Source organism: Pseudophryne corroboree, chromosome 7, assembly GCF_028390025.1.
Source record: "Pseudophryne corroboree isolate aPseCor3 chromosome 7, aPseCor3.hap2, whole genome shotgun sequence".
NCBI classification, from domain to species: domain Eukaryota; kingdom Metazoa; phylum Chordata; class Amphibia; order Anura; family Myobatrachidae; genus Pseudophryne; species Pseudophryne corroboree.
Window position 1 is genome coordinate 320,709,352 of NC_086450.1, and position 20,894 is coordinate 320,730,245.

At 44.1% G+C, this 20,894-nt stretch overlaps 1 protein-coding gene across 1 annotated transcript in view; it reads right to left on the reverse strand.

Annotated features, from left to right (window-relative positions):
• Nucleotides 1-9,072: 9,072 nt before the first annotated feature.
• Nucleotides 9,073-20,894, reverse strand: part of LITAF (lipopolysaccharide induced TNF factor) — a 134,295-nt gene continuing 122,473 nt past the window's right edge. Inside the window, exon 4 of the mRNA XM_063934301.1 lies at nucleotides 9,073-12,899. Within this exon, the coding sequence (XP_063790371.1) occupies nucleotides 12,791-12,899 (109 nt within the window). The 3' untranslated portion in view covers nucleotides 9,073-12,790. The remainder of the gene's footprint in view (nucleotides 12,900-20,894) is intronic.

The following is a 20,894-nucleotide window of genomic DNA, read 5'->3' on the forward strand; positions in this document are numbered from 1 at the left end:
CTGTACTTGCATCATGTCCATTTGTTTTTGGAATATTTAAAGGTGACTTCTTTCCTCTTCATGAGGTGAATACATCTGTGATACGAACATATTGTCCGTCAGTGGCCTGCTACTTACAGCATCTCCTTCGGTCAAATAACAATAGGATGTTGTTGTTGATGTAAGCCAATTCTATGTGAATACTGTTATCAGCGCTATTTGTATACCAAAGTGTATTGTATGTCTATTTGAGGAATTCCCCAAAGACTTGTCACTTCTACAAAGACCTCTTGATGAAGACCCCACTCTCCTGGATGGAGATCGTGTCTTCTGAGGAAGTCTGCTTTCCAGTTGTCCACTCCTGGAATGAAGATCGCTGACAGAGCGCTTGCATGCCTTTCCGCCCAACGGAGCACTTTGTGGCCTCTGCCATTGCCGTCCTGCTCTTTGTTCCACCCTGGCGGTTTATGTACGCTACTGCTGTTATGTTGTCCGACTGAATCAAGACAGGCCGATTTCGAAGAAGATGCTCCGCTTGCAAAAGGCCGTTGTGAATGGCCCTTAACTCCAGAAGGTTTATGTGTAGACAAATTTCCTGGCTTGACCATCTTCCCTGGAAGCTTTCCCCCTGCGTGACTGCTCCCCAGCCTCGGAGACTTGCATCCGTGGTCACCAAGATCCAGTCCTGGATCCCGAACCTGTGTCCCTCTAGGAGGTGAGAGCTGTGCAGCCACCACAGGAGTGAGATTCTGGTCTTGGAAGAAAGGGTTATCCTTCGGTGCATGTGCAGATGGGACCCAGACCACTTGTCCAACAGGTCCCACTGAAACACTCTGGCATGGAATCTGCCAAACTGAATGGCCTTGTAGGCTGCCACCATCTTTCCCAGCAACCGAGTGCATTGATGGATCGATACTCTTGCTGGTTTCAGCATTTGTTTGACCAGGTTCTGAATTTCCAGAGCCTTTTCCACTGGAAGAAAAACTCTCTGTAATTCTGTGTCCAGAATCATTCCCAAAAATGACAGCCATCTTGTCAGAACCAACTGTGATTTTGGCAAGTTTAGGAGACAACCATGGTGCTGCAGAATTGTCAGGGAGACCGTAATGTTCTGCATTAATTGGTCCCTGGATCTCGCCTTTATCAGGAGATCGTCCAAGTACGGGATAATTGTGACTCCTTGCTTGCGTAGGAGAACCATCATTTCAGCCATTACTTTGGTGAAAACCCTCGGAGCCGTGGACAGACCAAACGGCAACGTCTGAAATTGGTAATGACAATCCTGAACTGCAAACCTCAGGTAAGCCTGATGTGGGGGATAAATGGGAACATGTAAGTAGGTATCCTTTATGTCTACTGACACCATAAAATCCCCCTCCTCCAGACTGGAGATCACTGCCCGGAGAGATTCCACCTTGAATTTGAATTTTTTCAGGTAAAGATTGAGGGATTTGAGGTTCAGGATTGGTCTGACTGAGCAGTCTGACTTCGTGACCACGAACAGGCTCGAATAAAAGCCTTCTCCCTGTTACGACGGGGGAACCCTGACAATGACTTGATTGTGACACAATTTTTGTATTGCGGCGCATACCACCTCCCTGTCCGGAAGAGAAGCTGGTAAGGCGGATTTGAAAAAAACGGTGAGGGGGAACGTCTTGAAGCTCCAGTTTGTACCCCTGGGACACTATTTCTAAAACCCATGGGTCCAGGGCCGAACGAGCCCAAAACTGATTGAAGAGCTTGAGACGTGCCCCCACCAGTGCGGACTCCCGCAGAGGATCCCCAGTGTCATGCGGTGGATTTGGCAGAAGCCAGGGAGGACTTCTGCTCCTGGGAACCGGCCACGGTTGGTGATCGTTTACCTTTTCCCTTTCCTCTAGTAGCAAGGAATTCTGTATTTATAGGGCCGAAAGGACTGCATCCGATAGTGCTGTGCTTTCTTTTGTGGCGCAGGCACATAAGGTAAAAATTATGACTTACCCGCGGTAGCCGTAGATACCAAATCAGCGAGGCCGTCACCAAACACACCACCTTTATACGGTAGAGACTCCATAGCATCAGCATTCCATTGATGAATCCACAAGGCTGAGACTGCCATGGCATTGGTCCGTGATCCCAAGAGGCCAATATCCCTCGCAGCTTCCTTTAGGTAGACTGCAGCGTCCCTGATATGACCTAGTGTGAAAAGAATGCTATCCATATCCAGGGTATCCATTTCAGATGACAAGTTATCTGCCCATTTTTCGATAGCACTAGTCACCCACGCCGATGCAATGGCTGGTCTGAGTAGCGTACCCGTGGTGACATAAATGGATTTCAATGTATTTTCCTGTCTACGATCCGCAGGATCCTTTAGGGCCGCCGTGTCAGGGGACGGAAGAGCCATCTTTTTGGACAGCCTTGACAGAGCTTTATCCACAATGGAGGGTGACTCCCATTTTTCCCTATCCCCAGAGGGAAATGGATATGCCACTACAGTCCTTTTGGGAATCTGAAACTTTTTGTCAGGATTTTCCCAAATCTTTTCACAGAGCGTGTTCAGTTCATGAGAGGGAGGAAACGTTACCTCAGGTTTCTTCCCCTTATAAATACAAACCCTAGTATCAGGAATAGTAGGGTCCTCAGTGATATGTTATACGTCTTTTATTGCCACAATCATGTACTGAATGCTCTTTGCCAGTTTTGGATCTAATCTGGCATCACTATAGTCGACACTTGAGTCAGTGTCGGTATCCGTGTCTGCCAGCTGGGCAAATGAACGTTTTTGCGACCCCAAGGGGGTTTGTACTTGAAACAACACATCCTCTACAGATTTCTTCCATGCCTGGTTCTGAGACTCAGATTTATCCAATCTTTTATTTATCAGAGCCACAGTAGCATTCACAGCACTCAAAACATTCACCCAATCAGGTGTCGGCGGTGCCGACAGGGTCAATCCCACAGCCGTTTGTGTCCCTAACATAGTCTCCTCCGGGGAAGAGCACTCCGCCTCAGACATGCCGACACACGTGCACTCCAACACACGCAGACACACTGGGCCTATAGGGGACAGACCCACAGTAAAGCCTGTCAGAGAGACACAGAGGGAGTTTTTGCCAGCTCACACCCCAGCACCCAATCCCGGTCTGAAAACACCACAGAAATGCCCCAGACCTGCAGCGCTTTTATAATTCACATATAATGCACCAACATAACTGTGCTCCCCCCCCCCAGTTTTTCACCCTGATACTTATTCAGCAGTGTGAGGAAGGACCAGCATCTCTGCAGCCTTGTGTAGAGAAATGGCGCCGGGCTGTGTGCTGTGAGGGCTAAGCCCCGCCCCCGTAATGGCGGGCTTCAGACCCGCTCTTTTTAAACACATTTTTTATACTGACGGAAGTCCGGACAGTGCTCTGGCACTTAGTCCGCTCTTGCAAGGTAGTTATTGAGGCTAGATATGCTGCCCAGGGAGCCCCCCCCCCCCACCCTGTAGTGCCGCTGTTTAGTGGGAGCATGGCGCGCAGCGTGCGATTGCTGTGCGGTACCTCAAAGCAGCCACTGAAGTCTTCTGATCTTCTTCTACTCACCTGTCTTCTGACTTCTGGCTCTGCAAGGGGGGTGATGGCGGGCTCTGGGAACGAGCATCTAGGCGTACCTAGCGATCAGACCCTCAGGAGCTAATGGTGTCCTGTAGCCAAAGAAGCAGAGCCTTTAAACTCACAGAAGTAGGTCTGACGTCTCTCCCCTAAGTCCCACGAAGCAGGGAGACTGTTGCCAGCAGTACTCCCTGAAAATAAAAAAACTAACAAAGTATTTTTAGAGAAACTCAGTAGAGCTCCTCAGAGTGCATCCAGTCTGCCTGGGCACAGATTCTAAACTGGAGTCTGGAGGAGGGGCATTGAGGGAGGAGCCAGTTCACACCCCTTTGAAAGTCTTAAAGTGCCCATGCCTCCCGCGGATCCAGTCTATACCCCATGGTTCTTGAAGTGACCCCAGCATCAAGGACGTATGGAAAAAAAATAAAATTATATATTATATATATCACACACATAGCCCCTTGCAATGGTGTGAACAGCACATGCAGAGCCTGATGAATCACCTAGTAGGTGCTGTGGTTGGGAGTGGCAGGTGCGAGGGAGATGCGGATGGGGGAGAGGGTACAGGGGAGACATGGGTGGGGGGAGAAGCGGTCTGCGGGGGTGGCGCAGGTGGGGGAGGAGCGATTGTGGGGGTGCGGTGGTGCAGCGGGTGGGGGAGGAGCAATTGTGGGGGTGCGGTGGTGCCGCGGGTGAGGGAGGAGCGGGTTCTGTGGTGCTGCAGCTGGGGGTTTGGAGCCACCGCGGGTGGTGGAGGGAGTTGTGGGGGTGCCGCGGATAGAGCCCAGATGTACTGCGAGTGGGGGATGGGGCGGGTAATGCTTCTCCTCCTGGAAGCAGCCAAGCTGCTGTCCTCCCTTTGGCAGTGGCTCTCCCGGAGACTCGCACAGCAGCCAGTAACTATTGTTAGCGCCGGTGTCCCAACGAGCCGCATTACAGGGAAGAAGATGGACTCAATAAACTACATCTCTCAGCAGCCCTTAGCGCTGGAATGCTTCAGTGCTAAGGGCTACTGGAAGCTGTAGTTTATTCAGTGCATCTACTTCCCTGTAATGTGGTGCGTTGGGACACCAGCGCTAACAATAATGACTGGCTGGTAGAACTGACTGACTGGCTGAAACAATGTAAAAGGTGAGTTCTGTGCAGTGTCAGTGACACTGTACACCCCCTGCACAGCACTGTCACCTTTTACATTGGTTCAGCGTCCAGACATTAACCTCCGCGATATCACCCACTCTATTCGTTACATTAACCATCTCGGGGCTTGCAGGCCGGCAGCCCAGGTGCTGTGTTGCGGAGTCAGGGTTTCTGGGGATCTGGGTGCGGCTGTAGCGGGGAGGCACTTCTGTGACATCATGCGCAGAGGAGGCTCCGGGGCTCAGAGTATGCGGCGCAGGGAAGGCTATACAAGCCTTCCGCTGCAACGCTTTCATACACATCTATGCCGTTGACCGCAGCAGCTTTTGATCCACCTGCGCCGAGGCTAGGGAGTGGGGATTGTTGATGCCTGAGGGGGCAGGCGGACTGGCAGCAGGACATAGGACGCTGCAGTAAAAGGATTTTTTTTTTCCCCATCTACAACGCAGAGACTTGCTGCAGATGCAGTGGCATACCCTCCAACTGTATCGTTTTGGCAGGTACAGTACCTTTTTTTTTTTAAATGGTCTGTACCGGTTTGTGGCTCTCCAAACTTCCATTGAAAGTATAGGAAAAGGGGCGTGGCCACATCTCTTTACCCGTGACCACGCCCCCATTTCAAATTTGTACCGATTTTTATGTGTAAATTGTTGGAGGGTATGTTGCTGCAGATGCAAAGGGCTAATTTTGGGGTGTGTACCTGTAGCTGCAGCTCCATCAGCCCCATTGTTAATCCTGCTCTGTGAACACACAGCAGCCAAAGGGCAGAGCCTCCCATTAGATGTAACCTGTGTGGGAGGGCGTTTTTCGCCCAATAAGCTGTGGACTGGGTGTGATAGACCTGCTGCTAACCCAATGAGAGCTCCTAGACCAGTCGCAGCTATGCTTAGAAGATGGCGCCTCAGTCAGGGAGTGAGGGAGAGTGTGAGGCAGCTCCAGGGCGGGAACACCAGCAGTAGAGGGCGCCCTGGGCCGGTGGAGGGGCTACAGGTCTCCCCTATGCTGATACTCACCACCTGGTACTATGGAGTCTTATTAAAGTGGGCATTAGTACACCCGACCTGTACTCCTATGCCGTGGAGGATGCCAGCGCCGCAGTCCGTCTCCCTAGACTGCGTTCGGAACACGATTTAATGACAGGTCTCACCTGGGGAACCCTATTACCTCCTCCCTTCGTAGCAGCCACGCTGTGACCGTGTGCCCAATGCCGGAGTGTCCCCGCCGCAAGTACCCGGGAACTGAGCCAGCGGGAGTATGCGACGCCGATGGGGAGGTGCCGGAGCCGCAGCACAGAATGTCACTCTGACATACAAGTGCTGCGGCCCTTGAAGTCTTCTAATAAAAAGCTTTTTATGGGCTGCCCAGTGCAGCCCCCATGTTAAGTGCCCTGCTCTGCAGGGCACCAACTCGAAACTGAGCTCACGGTGCCTGGAGGCTGGGTTATAGAGGAGGCCCCAATGCATCCTGGGACAGTCTAAAGCTTTAGCCTGTTGGTGCCTGGATCAAGACCCATCTCTACACCCCGATGTTTTCCTGTGGAAACCAATGTACCCCGCTGCAGAAAGTGAAGCGCTGTGAATACTTTCCAGATGCACTGTAAATGCATGATGTCAACAAAGCGCATTTTCACTGTGGTGTTGCACTCTGTGGTTCCTAAATGACCTTTAGTGGGTTGACAGAGACGGTGCAGTCAAAAGTTTCAGCACAAACTAATAGTTGAAGATCTAGGTCCCCATTCTGAGTAGGATGCAATGCCGATGTTGACACAATTTGACAATGGCCCTCATTCCGAGTTGATCGCTCGCAAGGCGATTTTAGCAGAGTTGCTCACGCTAAGCCGCCGCCTACTGGGAGTGAATCTTATCATCTTAAAATTGCGACCGAAGTAATCGCAATATTGCGATTACACACCTCGTAGCAGTTTCTGAGTAGCTCCAGACTTACTCGGCATCTGCGATCAGTTCAGTGCTTGTCGTTCCTGGTTTGACGTCACAAACACACCCAGCGTTCGCCCAGACACTCCTCCGTTTCTCCGGCCACTCCTGCGTTTTTTCCGGAAACGGTAGCGTTTTTTCCCACACGCCCATAAAACGGCCTGTTTCCACCCAGTAACACCCATTTCCTGTCAATCACATTACGATCGCCAGAACGATGAAAAAGCCGTGAGTAAAATTACTAAGTGCATAGCAAATTTACTTGGCGCAGTCGCAGTGCGAACATTGCGCATGCGCACTAAGCGGAAAATCGCTGCGATGCGATGAAATTTACAGAGCGAACAACTCGGAATGAGGGCCAATGTTTTTCACCTGCACATGCATCTAAATCCCTAGAGTGTCATACAGCACGTGTCCCACAGTTTGTGTGCAGAGTCGTAGGAACAATCAAGCTGCACAGACTCTGAAAATCATTTGGTGTTTCAGGGTGTGGCTATTCAGAAGCATGGAGCAGTGGGACTGGTGCAAGTCCAAGTGGTGCTTCTAATGGTTGCAATGGAATATGTACAATAGTGGGCGTCCCAGTCCTTGCACATTCAGATGCACGGATGTACATCAGAGATAGGATTGGGATTCAGTGGGATATTAGGAAGTCGCTGATGTTGTAGGCGGGGAAACGCATCATCGGGAAACTTGAATTGAAAGTCGGCCAGTGCATACATTGCAGGCGGTAGCTACGCACGCTACAGAACAGGAGCAGAGTGATCAGTGCTACACAGCAGCATATTCGGAGCACAAAGTACCTTCTGAGCCCACCCACAGTGTGGATGATGAGCTCCATACGGCGCTTGTAATTGCGGACCATATGCTCCACATTGAATGTTGGCGGTCATACTTATAAAATCAGAGGAACCCTTCAGGTTAACTTCTCTTTTTCCAGATAAGGTCTTCGTTTTGGGTTGTGACCCCAGTGGCCGGGAAACCAGATTTGGAGCGACTCCTTACAAAAGGGTAATATACAAAAGTTAATTTGTGCTGCTTGCTGCTAACTGCATTAACCGCCTGCCTGCTGAACTCTATACAAGTCTCTACATTAAGTGCATGCTACTAACCATTTAATCATGGCCACGAAATATACGATGTCGGAATATAGAATGGTTGGAACTTTGTGGCTAAACTGTTTTTTTATTACAAGCTACAAAGTAACATTGAAACAAGAGATACCATTTATTGTTTTCAGCTGCTACTTGGAATCAATTGCTACCGTGTATCCCTCGAATAGGGAATTATTCAAGCAATAATTATATTGTATTGTTTTAGTTATATACTGTACAAAATCACTGGCCAGTGATGTTTTTTTAATGTGATATATGTATTGTTATAACAGTGTGTTTTAATAAAAGAAAATAATTCAATTAAACATCATTGTCATACTAAATACCAGCACTTTTAACATTTATTCTTTCTTACATCAGAGAAAGGCTTATATTAGTATTAAGGACCAAGGCCATCTTAACATATAGGCACACTGGGCAGCATCTAGGGCCCCATGATTCTAGGGGTCTTTGGCACAGGATAGGTGGTGGTCAGCGGCGAGACACCATCTCTAACTGCCTCCTAGCCTGCATCCTGACAATTAATAGCTGTCAGTATGCCGATTGGTGGATGACTGGAGCTATTTGCCAATCAGAGTACTTAGAGCCACTGCATAGAAGCATGTGGAGAGAAGGCGCAGGACCACAGGTGGAGCATGTTAACTTTTTTTTTTTTTTTATTGGCTCCCATGAATGGGTGTGTAGTAGCCTCAGTGCATTGCTTTGCCCAGGGCCTACAATGCTGTTAAGATGGACCTGTTAAACACACAATAAACACACACGATCGACTACGGCAAAGGACAACTGCATGGATGTGGCTGCGTCTGGCTTAGACTCCTACCACAATGGTGCTGCTTCAATGAAGGTGATTAACTGCAGTTTGCACAACAGATCTACAATTTTTACATAAAAAGAATAACGCTTTAAAAAAAATAAAATGTAACTTTCTAATAGCACACATCTTATGTACAAATGGTGGCCATAGTATCCATGGTGCCTCTGTGCATTGTGCTTCATATGAAGATCAACAAATTCTGCCTGACTTCATCGGACAATGAAGACACCAAATCTCAGTAGACTGAAACACTTGCCAGTACATGTTTTGTAATAGAAACCTCCTAATCCCTAGAGATAGCATGGTAGGTGGTTTAGAAGTGTTTTCAATTCAGTGTGTTAGCATGTCATTTCTCGTTAATCCTCGGATGTGTGTCTAACATCAGCTGTTTTTTTTGTAGTAGAATAAGTCGCATGTTATTAATAACCACATCATATCCAAGAACGAGTACAATTTAAAATGTGGCAAGAGATATATAAGTTGCATTGTATCTTACAGAGAACACCAGACTTCAGCAATATACGCACGTATCAAAAGTACTGCATTTATTGGTAGGTAATATAAAGCTATTTACTTTAGATGTATATAACAAATGATAACATTTTGTGATCTTTTTGAGAGAAAAAAAAAAACTCTGTAAACATTTTCTAATATATTTTCCATAAAACATCTTTTGGTCCAGATTTTCTTGCGTAACAAAATCCACTTTCAAACTTATAAAGTCACTCAAACATCTTTATGAAAAACATACAGGTGAGTTTCCAAAGAAGGGCCCAATATTATAATACGCAACTTAATTATAACGAATATCAAGCATCAAAACTAGCAAAGTCAAAAACACTAAGCAGTAAATAAAAAAGACAACAAGGGCTAACACAAATGAGACATTAACAAGAAAATGAAAACCAATCTGTGTAAAGAAATAAGTTTATACAAGTTTTCTAGTTAGTGAATGAATTGGTGTGAATGACTTGCTTTACCAGACCACTGAAAATGAGTGACTGCTTCTGGTATGTACAGTTGTAGGCTAAATGTACCCTATAGAGTATATGCTACTCTAAAATCATACAAGTGACCTTTAAGCGTTATTATAAGTGTTATTATATATATATATTATATAGTAAATGTAGATACTATATAAGGGCTATCTTATAGATTACAACTTGCTGAAAGGCTTATCTCTCATAAGCATGTTTATAATGTGTGCAGGGTGTGTATTGCATACGGGCCCCTGAGTCCACGGGGCCCAGCACTGCACACCCTGCACCCAGATTATACTAACTGTACATTGTGCCAGCAAGAGGGTCCCTCCTCCTCCACTGCGTCATCTTCCCAGTGACATCTCTGGGTTAATATGTCCCCAGCTAGCTCAGGTTCCTTCTATTTTATGCATGCTGTCCCACATGGACATTTGCAAAATCCTGCTTAAGGGGATGGAGACTGTGGGTCGGGGAACATTTCAAATGGAGAAATCTGAACCTGTGTGACACCAATTACATAAAATGTATCTTATTTTTGTACGATTAATGGTAAAGATATATGTAACCTGATACCTATGAATATACAAATCTATACTGGGATGTGAGCAACATACATTAATATAACATTCAACTTAGAACAAAAACCACAAAAAAAGTACACATCTTTCAAAATAAATCTGCTAATTACTAATTAGCTACATTTAGGAGTATTTGTTGGTGTATAATTTTTTAATAAAAATTTTTTTTATTAAAATATAAATGCAAATAACAGATTTCATATAAGCCGGATTTATAGATTGGTATATTTATAGAGAAGCTATTGAATTTGATTCCCTGTCTATTCAATTGCAGGCAGTTTTAGTCCGTTTTTAAGGAATTTTTCGCCAATGTCTTTTCACCTTTCCTTTTTTTGTGAAAAGGCATTGGTGAAAAATGCCTCAAACTTGGCAAAAACAGCCCGCGTTTTCCCTGGCGCCAGTGTGAAAACATGTGGATTCGCCGATCCACGTTTTTTGCTCCTGCTGTATTTTTTTTTTACCTAGGTGAAAAAACGACCTTGCTATTGAATATTGAATAACCATACGCCCTAAAAATAGCAAAAAAATTCCTTTTTTTTCGCCTAGGCAAAGAAAAAAAACAGACCTAATTGAATACCCCCCATAGTCTCAAATTATCCCCATAAATTTTATAACTGTAGAAAAATGGCATTGTTGTGTATTTCACCTAAATACTGTGGTAATGAGAAGATAATGTAAGCACCGTCTCCAATGCAATCTGTCACTCAGAAGAACAGAGCAGAACCAGGGACTGCTGGGAACAGGTAGAATAACATCAACAAAAAAATCTAAATGAGGATATAAGCCTCTCCTGTGATGAAGACAAATCACACCCAGATCTGCCCAACACTGTCCACATTCTCATGGAGCCACGATGCTTTCATAGGTACAAAAACTGGGACAGTGCCACCAAAATAGGCACAAGCGCTGTCACAACAATGCAGCAGCTAGGGTGTATCCACTCTTTCCTGATTAGGAGCACTGGTCTTGCACTAGCAGGAGGACCTAATACTGACAGGCAGCATGCCCCCCCCCCCCCCCCCCACCTTTCCTACAAACTCTAGAACCACTGCTGGTAATAAGTCATGCTCTTTCAACCTTGTATACCATGTGCTTCCATAAGACCCCTCTACATTACACCGCAATGTTATAATGGACATATCCACAGCAGTGCTCCAAATACATTTTGCATTAACAAAAACATTAAGGTCTCCTGGTCTGGGATTTAAAAAAAAAAAAAAAAAAGGGGAGAAAGCCACATCCACTCAAATCCTCAAGTACCACCAAAAGGTCTTGTGGATTTCTTTAATCATGCCCAAGTTAATCTATTTTGCTGGGTCACCCATCAGCCTCCACATACAGAAATCCCCCAAAAATGACCAGTTGGAAAAACTTGAGTGTTGAAGTTGAGAACCCCTGCAAAGTGCAAGTTAGCATTAAAGAATATACCAGTCTCATACAGCAAACATATCAGAAACTGGGAAATGTTTTAAACCATTTCCCATATATTAGTTGACTATTACAGCCATGTAGATGGTCAAATCTAGGAGAATCTGTTGGCACAAATGCAAATTCACTTGTTCTATGACTGCGACTGTATTTGCATACAAATGCTATGCTGCAGTGTTTTCATGGAAAACCCTGTAACGTGGCATTTCGGATGCAGCTAGAGCCGCAATTAGACACAGAATATAGTAAAAAAACAAAAAAAACAACTGCAAATAAAGACGCTCGGTGCTACAGAGTCCAGCCACGGCATGGTGTGACTTTAAGGGCTGTTTAGCATGACTGCAGCAAGGATGCCTGTGATCCACAAAGCACCACCGTAGTTTGGAGGGTGCCCATATATTGATTCATCTATCTTACTGGACTATAAGGTCTATAATGGAGCACCACATTGTTAACCTACTTAAGCATTGAGTGCTGACATACCAGGGTGAGTATATATACATACACACACTGATTTATATACATTTGACAAGTGTGTTTTTTCTTTTTATCATAACAATTTCGGTGAGCCATATTAAGGTAAGGAAAGTAGAAAGGTTCATACTAGTGCAAACACAAATTCCTGTTAATGCATCCACAGCTGTGGATTACTCAGTTGGTACGCTTGGCTTAGTGATAGTGGTGGCTGGCATTCTGTGGCCTCTAACAATATGCATGAGAATACAACCACTGAATTCACTAATGTGTTGTACAGTAATTTGATGTCATTTGTTCCTAGCGAATTGATAGTCTGAATATATTAACAAAATGCCCATAGAGAGGTTACTCTGACATGTATTACAGCCAAGGGAATACTAAATGCAAATAACAGTCATTATAAAGGTTACAACCCTCTATATTTTAGCACATTTACTAAAATAAAGTGTATGTGGTATAAATGTTACAAACACTAGGTGAAGTTTTACGCTCATTTCCAGTCACCATGTGCCCAAACGTCAAAATAAAGAAAAACATTTAATAACATAAACGTTTTATCAAATGCTTTCTTTAGGACCAAAGAAAAAACTGCTCATGGTTTGATCTATAGAGGTTTGTTGACCAGACATCTGTACGGAGGACTCCACAAACTGCGTACAAGTCATCACAAGAATGTACATTGCGTACATTGTGTCAGAGCGTGATCTAACATACACACAAAAAATGTTGCAAAGTTTGGATCTACATGAGAACAATTGATGGAGTAGTCTTGTTTAAATCCGTTTGTATGAGCCGACAAGCTTGTGGCAGTTTGAGCAGTAATGATCCACATCCCTTAAAGAATCGATACAGAAGGGGATGAGACAGCAACCCAATCCGCACCTGAGAAGGATAATGGAGAATGTTACTAGATTTTTCAAGTCACTCAGAAGAGAAATATCAATGCTGAATCAGCTCATTTACTCATTATTTACAGAAAAAGACTAACAATATACAATAGCGCCTGCACCTTTCAAAACCTGTATAATTCCTCTTTCCTGCTTGGGATATCGCTCTCTGCTTTGGTGCTTCTAGTACAGTCTTGTCTGCATCTCAGCACTGAGATGGAGACCAGACTGTGCTAGAAGTACCACAGTGCGACACCCCAGGCAGCAGAGAAGAACTGCATGGGGTTTGATAGGTGCACTAATACAAGTCAACTATTAATTAATTTTGCAGCTTGAATCAAATAAAATTTAGGAAAAATCACTGCAAGTATTTAACAAGATATTGGAACCAATGCTTAGAGATTCTGGTCCACATTGCCATGATAACATCCCGCTGTTGCAGATTTGTCAGCTGTATATTCATGCCTTGGGCCTCTTGTTCCACCATGAGTGCCGTAACAGGGTGATTTTCCAGTCTGTGCTGGCTTCGCCCCCAAATGTGATGCCACGCCAAGAGGGCAGAGTCGCCGACATCAGGAAGAAGGGGCACTGCCCGTTGCATCTCTGTAAATTCTAGAAACTCTAGATATACTAATGCCACCCTGTCTGACACCAATAATCTTTCCAAGATCAACATCACTTATATCTAGGCTTACCACACTTTCCCTTTAAACCAGGACACTAATGAATTGCACAGGCTCTGTGGCTGGCTGGGTGGCTGACTTCAAGTCTTCATTTCAGGGGGTTTCACTCAGCCACAGAACCTGTGTAATAATCCATTGTCATCCTGGTTTTAAGGGATAGTATTGTAAGCCCACTTCTATTACATTTCTTCCCAATTCTGGTGTTTGGGCTGAACAATATGTTAACGTCTCACGTCTTTGCCACATCTGCATACTTTCATGCATTCACTTGTTGCCACATAATTAGCTGAATTGGATATTTGCATTAACGACAGGAGTGCTGCTGCTCTGTACGTATACCCAAATTCTAGCACCATACATGCGGCTATTACACGGTTAATGCAGCTGTTCACTATAATTCCATACCTGGCTTCTCTCCGCAGGATCTCAGTTTTCCTTCTATTACACATAAAGGACATTACTTTGGAAAAGGGAACAGGCTGGAGGAGTTACACGCTTTTCCAAAGTCTCTTCCTAACAAATGTATTCTTCTTATAAAACTAGGATGTTTATATATCACTTATTAATGAAACATTTAGAATATAAATACACCTCAGTACTATATTGAATTGCTACTAATTACATGTGGACTATCATAAATGTTACTACTTACCAGCTCGTCAAAATGACGGAAAAACAACAGAACAGAAATGTCTGCGCCGGTAGCTGTGTGTGCTCGAACAGAGCAACACTTGAATTGCTCTGTCGGGCCCCATCTAGTGCCCGCTGGTGCGCAAAACGCTTGCATTCCCCCCATAGAGGAGAGGAGTTCTCTGCAGGGTTCACAGGTTATTCACAGGATAACATTGGGATTTCCCAAAGCAATTTAGGTGGGGACGCTCCTGATTGGACAGGAGAATCCTTCGCCCGAATTCAGTGTCGTGAGAAGCAAAGGTATCCAAGGCATAATGTCTAATGAAGGTGTTAATGGAAAACCGTGTGGCTGCCTTACATATCTGTTCTACTGAAGAACCACATTGTGCTGGCCATGATGGCCCTACCTTACGAATAGAGTGAGCAGACACATTAGCCGGAACATGAAGGAGATCAGCTTGAGAATATGCTTCTGAAATAGTCATCCGAAGCCACCTTGCCAGTGTCTGCTTATCAGCAGGCCATCCTCTCTTGTGAAATCCATAGAGAACGAAGAGAGAATCTGTCTTTCTGATGGCACTGATATGATCCACGTAGATCCTTATGGCACGGACCACGTCCAGCGATGAATCTCATGGAAAGCCGGGACTACAATTTCTTTGTCACGGTTAAATTTAGACACCACCTTGGGAAGATACCCAGATTTAGTTCTAAGAACTGCTCTATCTGGATAAAAGATCAGAAATGGAGGACAATATAACAATGCCCCTAAATCTGATACTCTTCTAGCTGACGCCATGGCCAGTAGAAAGAGAAAGGTTTAGCTGTCAACAATTTAAGATCCACTTTATTAAGTGGTACAAATGGGGCAACTTAAAGGGCCTTTTTGGACTAAATTTAAGTCCTAAGGCACTGTAGGAGGAACAAAAGGAGGTTGAATGAGCAGCATTCCCTGGAAAAAAGTATGCACGTCCTATAAATTGGCAATTTTCTTTTGGAACCATACAGTCAATGCTGACACTTGCACTCTCAAGGAAGCCACCTTAAAAACTTTATCAATTCCTGCCTGAATGAATGCTAAGACCCTGGAAACTCTGAAAGACCTAGGGTCCATTTTCCGTTCACTGCACCAATGAATATAGGTTTGCCATATTCGGTGATAAAGGCGAGCTGAGAAAGGTTTCCTTGTTCTGAGCATTGTTTGAATTACCTGTTGTGAGAATCCTCCAGCATTCAGGATAGAGGTTTCAAGAGCCACACCGTCAAAAGACAGTCGATCCAGATGTCTGTGATAACAAGAACCCTGCATCAGTAGATCTGGACGTTGAGGGAGCATCCATCGACATTCTCTGCAGATCTGTGTACCAATGTATTCTGGGCCAAGCCGGAGCTATTAGTATCACGGCACCCTTTCCTTGCTTTATCTTTCTCACCACCCTGGGTAATAAGGTGATTGGAGGAAACACATAAGCCAGATGAAAGTCCCACCCCACCGACAGGGCATCCACAAAGATCGCTCTGGGATCCTTTGTTCTTGACCCGTATGTGAGAACTTGGTTGTTCTGACGGGACCCCATTAGATCTATCTCTGGCAACCTCCACTTGTCGACTAGAGTCTGGAAGACCTCCAGGTGTAGAGCCATTCGCATGCTTGAATGGCGTGTCGACTGAGAAAATCCGCTTCCCAGTTTAGGACTCCTGGAATGAACACTGCGGACAAGGCTGGATGATGAAGTTCTGCCCACTTTAGTGTGTGACTTACCTCCTTCATAGCTTTTTGGCTGCTAGTTCCTCCCTGATGGTTGAGGTACGCTACTGCAGTCGCACTGTCCGAGCGAATCTGAACTGGTTCCCCGAAGAATGTCCTTTGACTGAATCAGTGCCATGTATATGGCCCGAAGTTTTAATATATTTATTGGCAGGCAACCTTCTTCCTTGGTCCATTGCCCCTGGAAATAAAACCTTCCTGACACTGCTCCCCAGCCCTGGAGACTGGCATCCGTTGTCAGAATTTCTCAACCTATTATTCAAAAGGGTCTCCCTTTTCCAGATGGGATGTCTGTAGCCACCAGGCTAATGACCTTCTTAATTCCATCGTAAGGACTATAGTCAGCGTGTTTATCATCTGATGCAACGCATTCCATTTGGCAAGGATCAGATGCTGCAGAGGCTTCGAGTGGAACTGTGCATACGCCACAATGTCGAATGTTGACACCATCAATCCCATCACACGCATTGCTGCGTGAATGGATACCTTTTGACTGTGTAGCAACTCCTGAATCCTTGACTGAACTTTGGATATCTTGTTCAGAGGTAAAATTACTCTCTGAAGGCTTGAATCCAGTACAGCCCCCAAGTGAGTCATCCGCTGTGATGGAACCTGAGATGATTTTGCCCAATTTATGAGCTACCCGTGCCTTTGCAGACACGTTACTGTCTGTTGCAGATGACATAGGAGCAATTCCTGAGACTGTGCCAGGATTAAAAGATCGTCGAGGTATGGAAGAATTGTTATCCCCTGCTGGCGGAGAGCTGCTATTACCACCATAATTTTGGTAAATACTCTGGGGGCTGTGGCTAACCCAAAAGGTAGGGCCTTGAACTGAAAATGCTGTTGGAAGATAGCGAACCTGAGATAGCACTGATGAGACAGTGCTATAGGAATATATAGGCAAGCATCCTGGATATCCAGGGATACCATATAATCCCCTGGCTCCATGGCCAAAATGATGGAACGTAAAGTCTGCATATGAAACAGAAGTACCCAAATGTATTTGTTCAGCACTTTGAGATTGAGTATGGGCCAGAATGACCCATTTGGCTTCTGAACTAGAAACAGGTTGGAGTAACAACCCTGACCTCGTTGTGCAGAAGGAACTGGAATGATTACTCTTGACTGAAGTAATTTCTGAACTGCCGCTTGCATACCCCTGGCCTTCATCTCTACCCGAGACAGGCTGGCACCTTTGAGGAGGGTGCTTCTTGAAGGCAAAAGCATAACCTAGAGATGCCGCTTCCTGCACCCAGGCATCTGTTGTAGACTGCTGCCAGATCTGTGCAAAGTGAAGAAGTCGGCCCCCCACCCTGATATCCCCCAGGTGGAGGCCCGCACCATCAGGCTGATGGCTTATTTTCTGTTTTACCAACCGGCCCTCTGGTAGCCCAATGCTTTTTAGTCTTAGCAGACTTGTTGTATTGGGACTGCCTGACATCACTTTTTCCTTTAGTTTTTCCTTGAGACTGAAAGGGACGAAAAGCTGGAACTTTAGGTTTAAATTTGTACGTGGAAGGAAACTTAACCTTCTTGAAGTCTGCTTCTGACTCCAAAATATCTGTCAATTGTTACATAGTAACATAGTAATTGAGGTTGAATAGAGGCAAATTGCCCATCATGTTCAACCTGTATTAAGTTGTGATGATTCTACATACCCGCTGAATAATGTTTTATGACTAGTTAACTACTATAACTCATGTTACCCCCGGATTAACCACGTTCATATTTTAATTATTATAACCTTGGATATCATTTTCATTCAGAAATGTATCCATTCCTTTTTTAAATCCAATTACAGAGTCCGCCATTACCACCTTTCCTGGCAGGGAATTCCACATACTAATTGCCCTAACAGTGAAGAACCCTTTCCTCCGTTGCGTTCGGAACTTTCTCTCCTCCAGCCATGTCCTAAACTGTGTTCTTTTAATAAATAATTCCTCTGATAACTCTTTGTGATGTCACTTTACATATTTGAAGATGTTAATAATATCTCCTCTTAGGCGCCTCTTTTCTAGTGTATACATATTCAACCTAGTAAGCCTTTCCTTATAATCCAGTCCCTCTAGGCATTTAATCAATTTAGTAGCTCGCCTTTGAATACTTTCGAGATCACTGATGTCTTTTTTATGCAATGTTGACCAAAACTGAACACAATATTCCAGGTGTGGACGTACCAATGCTTTATACAGTGGCAGGATTACATTCGAGTCCCTTGTCTCAATTCCCCTTTTTATGCACGCTAGCACCTTACTTGCCTTCTTTACTGCGTTCTGACATTGTGTATGGTTATTAAGCCTATTATCAATGAGTACTCCCAAATCTTTTTCCAACTATGTTTCCCCTAGGCGTTGCCCATTTAATATGTAGGCTGCGAGTTTGTTTTTAGTCCCGAAATGCATAACCTTGCATTTGTCTGTATTGAACCTAATTTTCCATTTAGACGCCCAGAGTTCAAGTTTAGATAGATCATTCTGCAAGGACTCCACATCTAATTCTGAGTTAATTACCTTACAAAGTTTAGTATCATCTGCAAAGATTGACACTGTGCTTTCCAGGCCTATTTCTAGGTCATTGATAAATATGTTGAACAGTATGGGAACAGAGTACTGACCCTTGTGGTATTCCGCTGACTACTGGGGACCAGGTTGAGGACTTCCCGTTGACCACTACTCGCTGTACCCTGCTATCCAACCAGTTGCTTATCCATGTGCAAATAGTTTTTCCTAGGCCAAGCTCCTTTAATTTGATCATCTGTCTCCTGTGAGGAACTGTATCGAAGGCTTTTGCAAACTCTAGGAAGACCACATCCACTGCTTTTCCCTGATCAAGATTATTGCTCACTTCCTCGTAGAAGCTAATTAAGTTAGTCTGACATGACCTGTCCCTCACAAACCCATGCTGGTTCTTGCTAATAATAATAGCGGACAGTAGATACTCCTGTATGCTGTCCCTTAGAATTCCTTCCAATATTTTCCCCACTATAGACGTCAAACTAACTGGTTTGTAGTTTCCCAGAAGATTTTTGGATCCCTTTTTAAATAATGGCACTAGCTCAGCTATACGCCAATCCTTCGGTACCATGCCTGATCTAATTGAACTATTGAAAATCAAGTATAGGGGTCGTGCTAGTTGTGAACTAAGCTCCATAAGCACCCTCGGGTGAAGTCCATCAGGACCAGGTGATTTATTAATCTTAATTTTGCTTAGTCTCTCCCGGACTACTTCTTCGCTTAAACAAGTATCTAACCATGAATCATTATTGTCACAATTGTTATGCTCTGCTCCCACCATCAGTTCTTCACTGGTGAATACTGATGAAAAGAATTTGTTCAGTATTTCCGCTTTTATTTCGAAATCATTTATCAATTCTCCTAATTCATCTTTTAATGGACCTATATTCTCCTTTTTTAACCTTTTACCGTTTATGTATTTAAAAAACTTTTTAGGATTGGTTTTACTCTCTATAGCGATTTGCTTTTCATTTTCCATTTTAGCTGCTCTTATTGCTTTTTACCATTTATGTATTTAAAAAACTTTTTAGGATTGGTTTTACTCTCTATAGCGATTTGCTTTTCATTTTCCATTTTAGCTGCTCTTATTGCTTTTTTGCATTTCTTATTACATTCCTTGTAATACTTGAGACTCCTCCTTTCCATTAGATTTAAATGCTTTGAAAGCCCGCTTTTAAAAAAAAAAATCAATTTCTGCCTTAACCTTCTTGCTAAGCCACAACGGTCTGAGTTTAATACTCCTGCGTTTACTGGCCATGGGAATAAGTGTATGAATATTGCTATCCAGCAACCCTTTTAAAACATCCCACATTTCCAAAGTGTTCTTGTTATTAAACAGAACCTCTATGTCGTTAAGTGCACATCTCCGCATACTGAAATTAGTCTTCCTAAAGTTAAAAGTTTTGGTGGAACCCCTGTAGCTGTTTCCTGAAACTGATGTCGAATGTGATCATATAGTGATCACTGTTACCCAAAGTCTCCCCAACTTTAGTGTTTGATATAATGTCCACTTTATAAGTAAATACTAGATCCAGGGTAGCTTTACCCCTAGTTGGATCCTCGACTAATTGAGACAAGTAGTGATCCTTTAACATATTTAAGAACCTATTGCCCCTCGCTTTAGCACATGAATCGTTACTTCAGTTTATATCCGGGTAATTAAAATCCCCAATCACAAGGATGTCCCTCAATCCCGCAGCCATTTTGATTTGCTGCAAGAGTTGTTCTTCCTCATGTTGTTCTTCAAATTTTGTTTGCCAAAAAGAATATCTCCAGAATAAGAGTATTAGGTCAGGACGCCAGTCCTATTGGACGCTGCAGTGTCTAGTATATGAAGTGGCGAGTTATAAAGTGGCAGCTAAAATCAATAGCAGTGTTATACCTGAATGTCAGTTACATCTTCAACTGATTTTAATTGCAAATTGACTCTTCTTCCCTTCTCGTCAACAGGTAAACAATATATTGCAGACTATTCCAACTGTTTTTACTGAAGTATTACTAGGTAAACAATATATTGCAGACTATTCCATCTGTTTTTACTGAAGTATTACTAGGTAAACAATATATTGCAGACTATTCCAACTTACATTGCATGGTAAAAACTTTAGAAAGCTGTTCTAAGTGGATTTTTAAGTGTACTATGCAAAGAACTTATAGTGAGAGTGGGGTTTACTGACCTTACATTTGTTAGATTTTATTAACACCTTTTGCTGAAGGTGGAGTGTTGCGGTGTGGGGGAGGGGGTTGTAATCATGTTGAACATGTGTCTGTAGACTTAAGGGGGGTACACACGGAGAGATCCATCTTTAAAATCTAAGCAATCTGATTAGATTGCTTAGATTTTAAGCACGGATCTGGAGTGTGTATGCCTCCAGCGATAGCGATGCGCA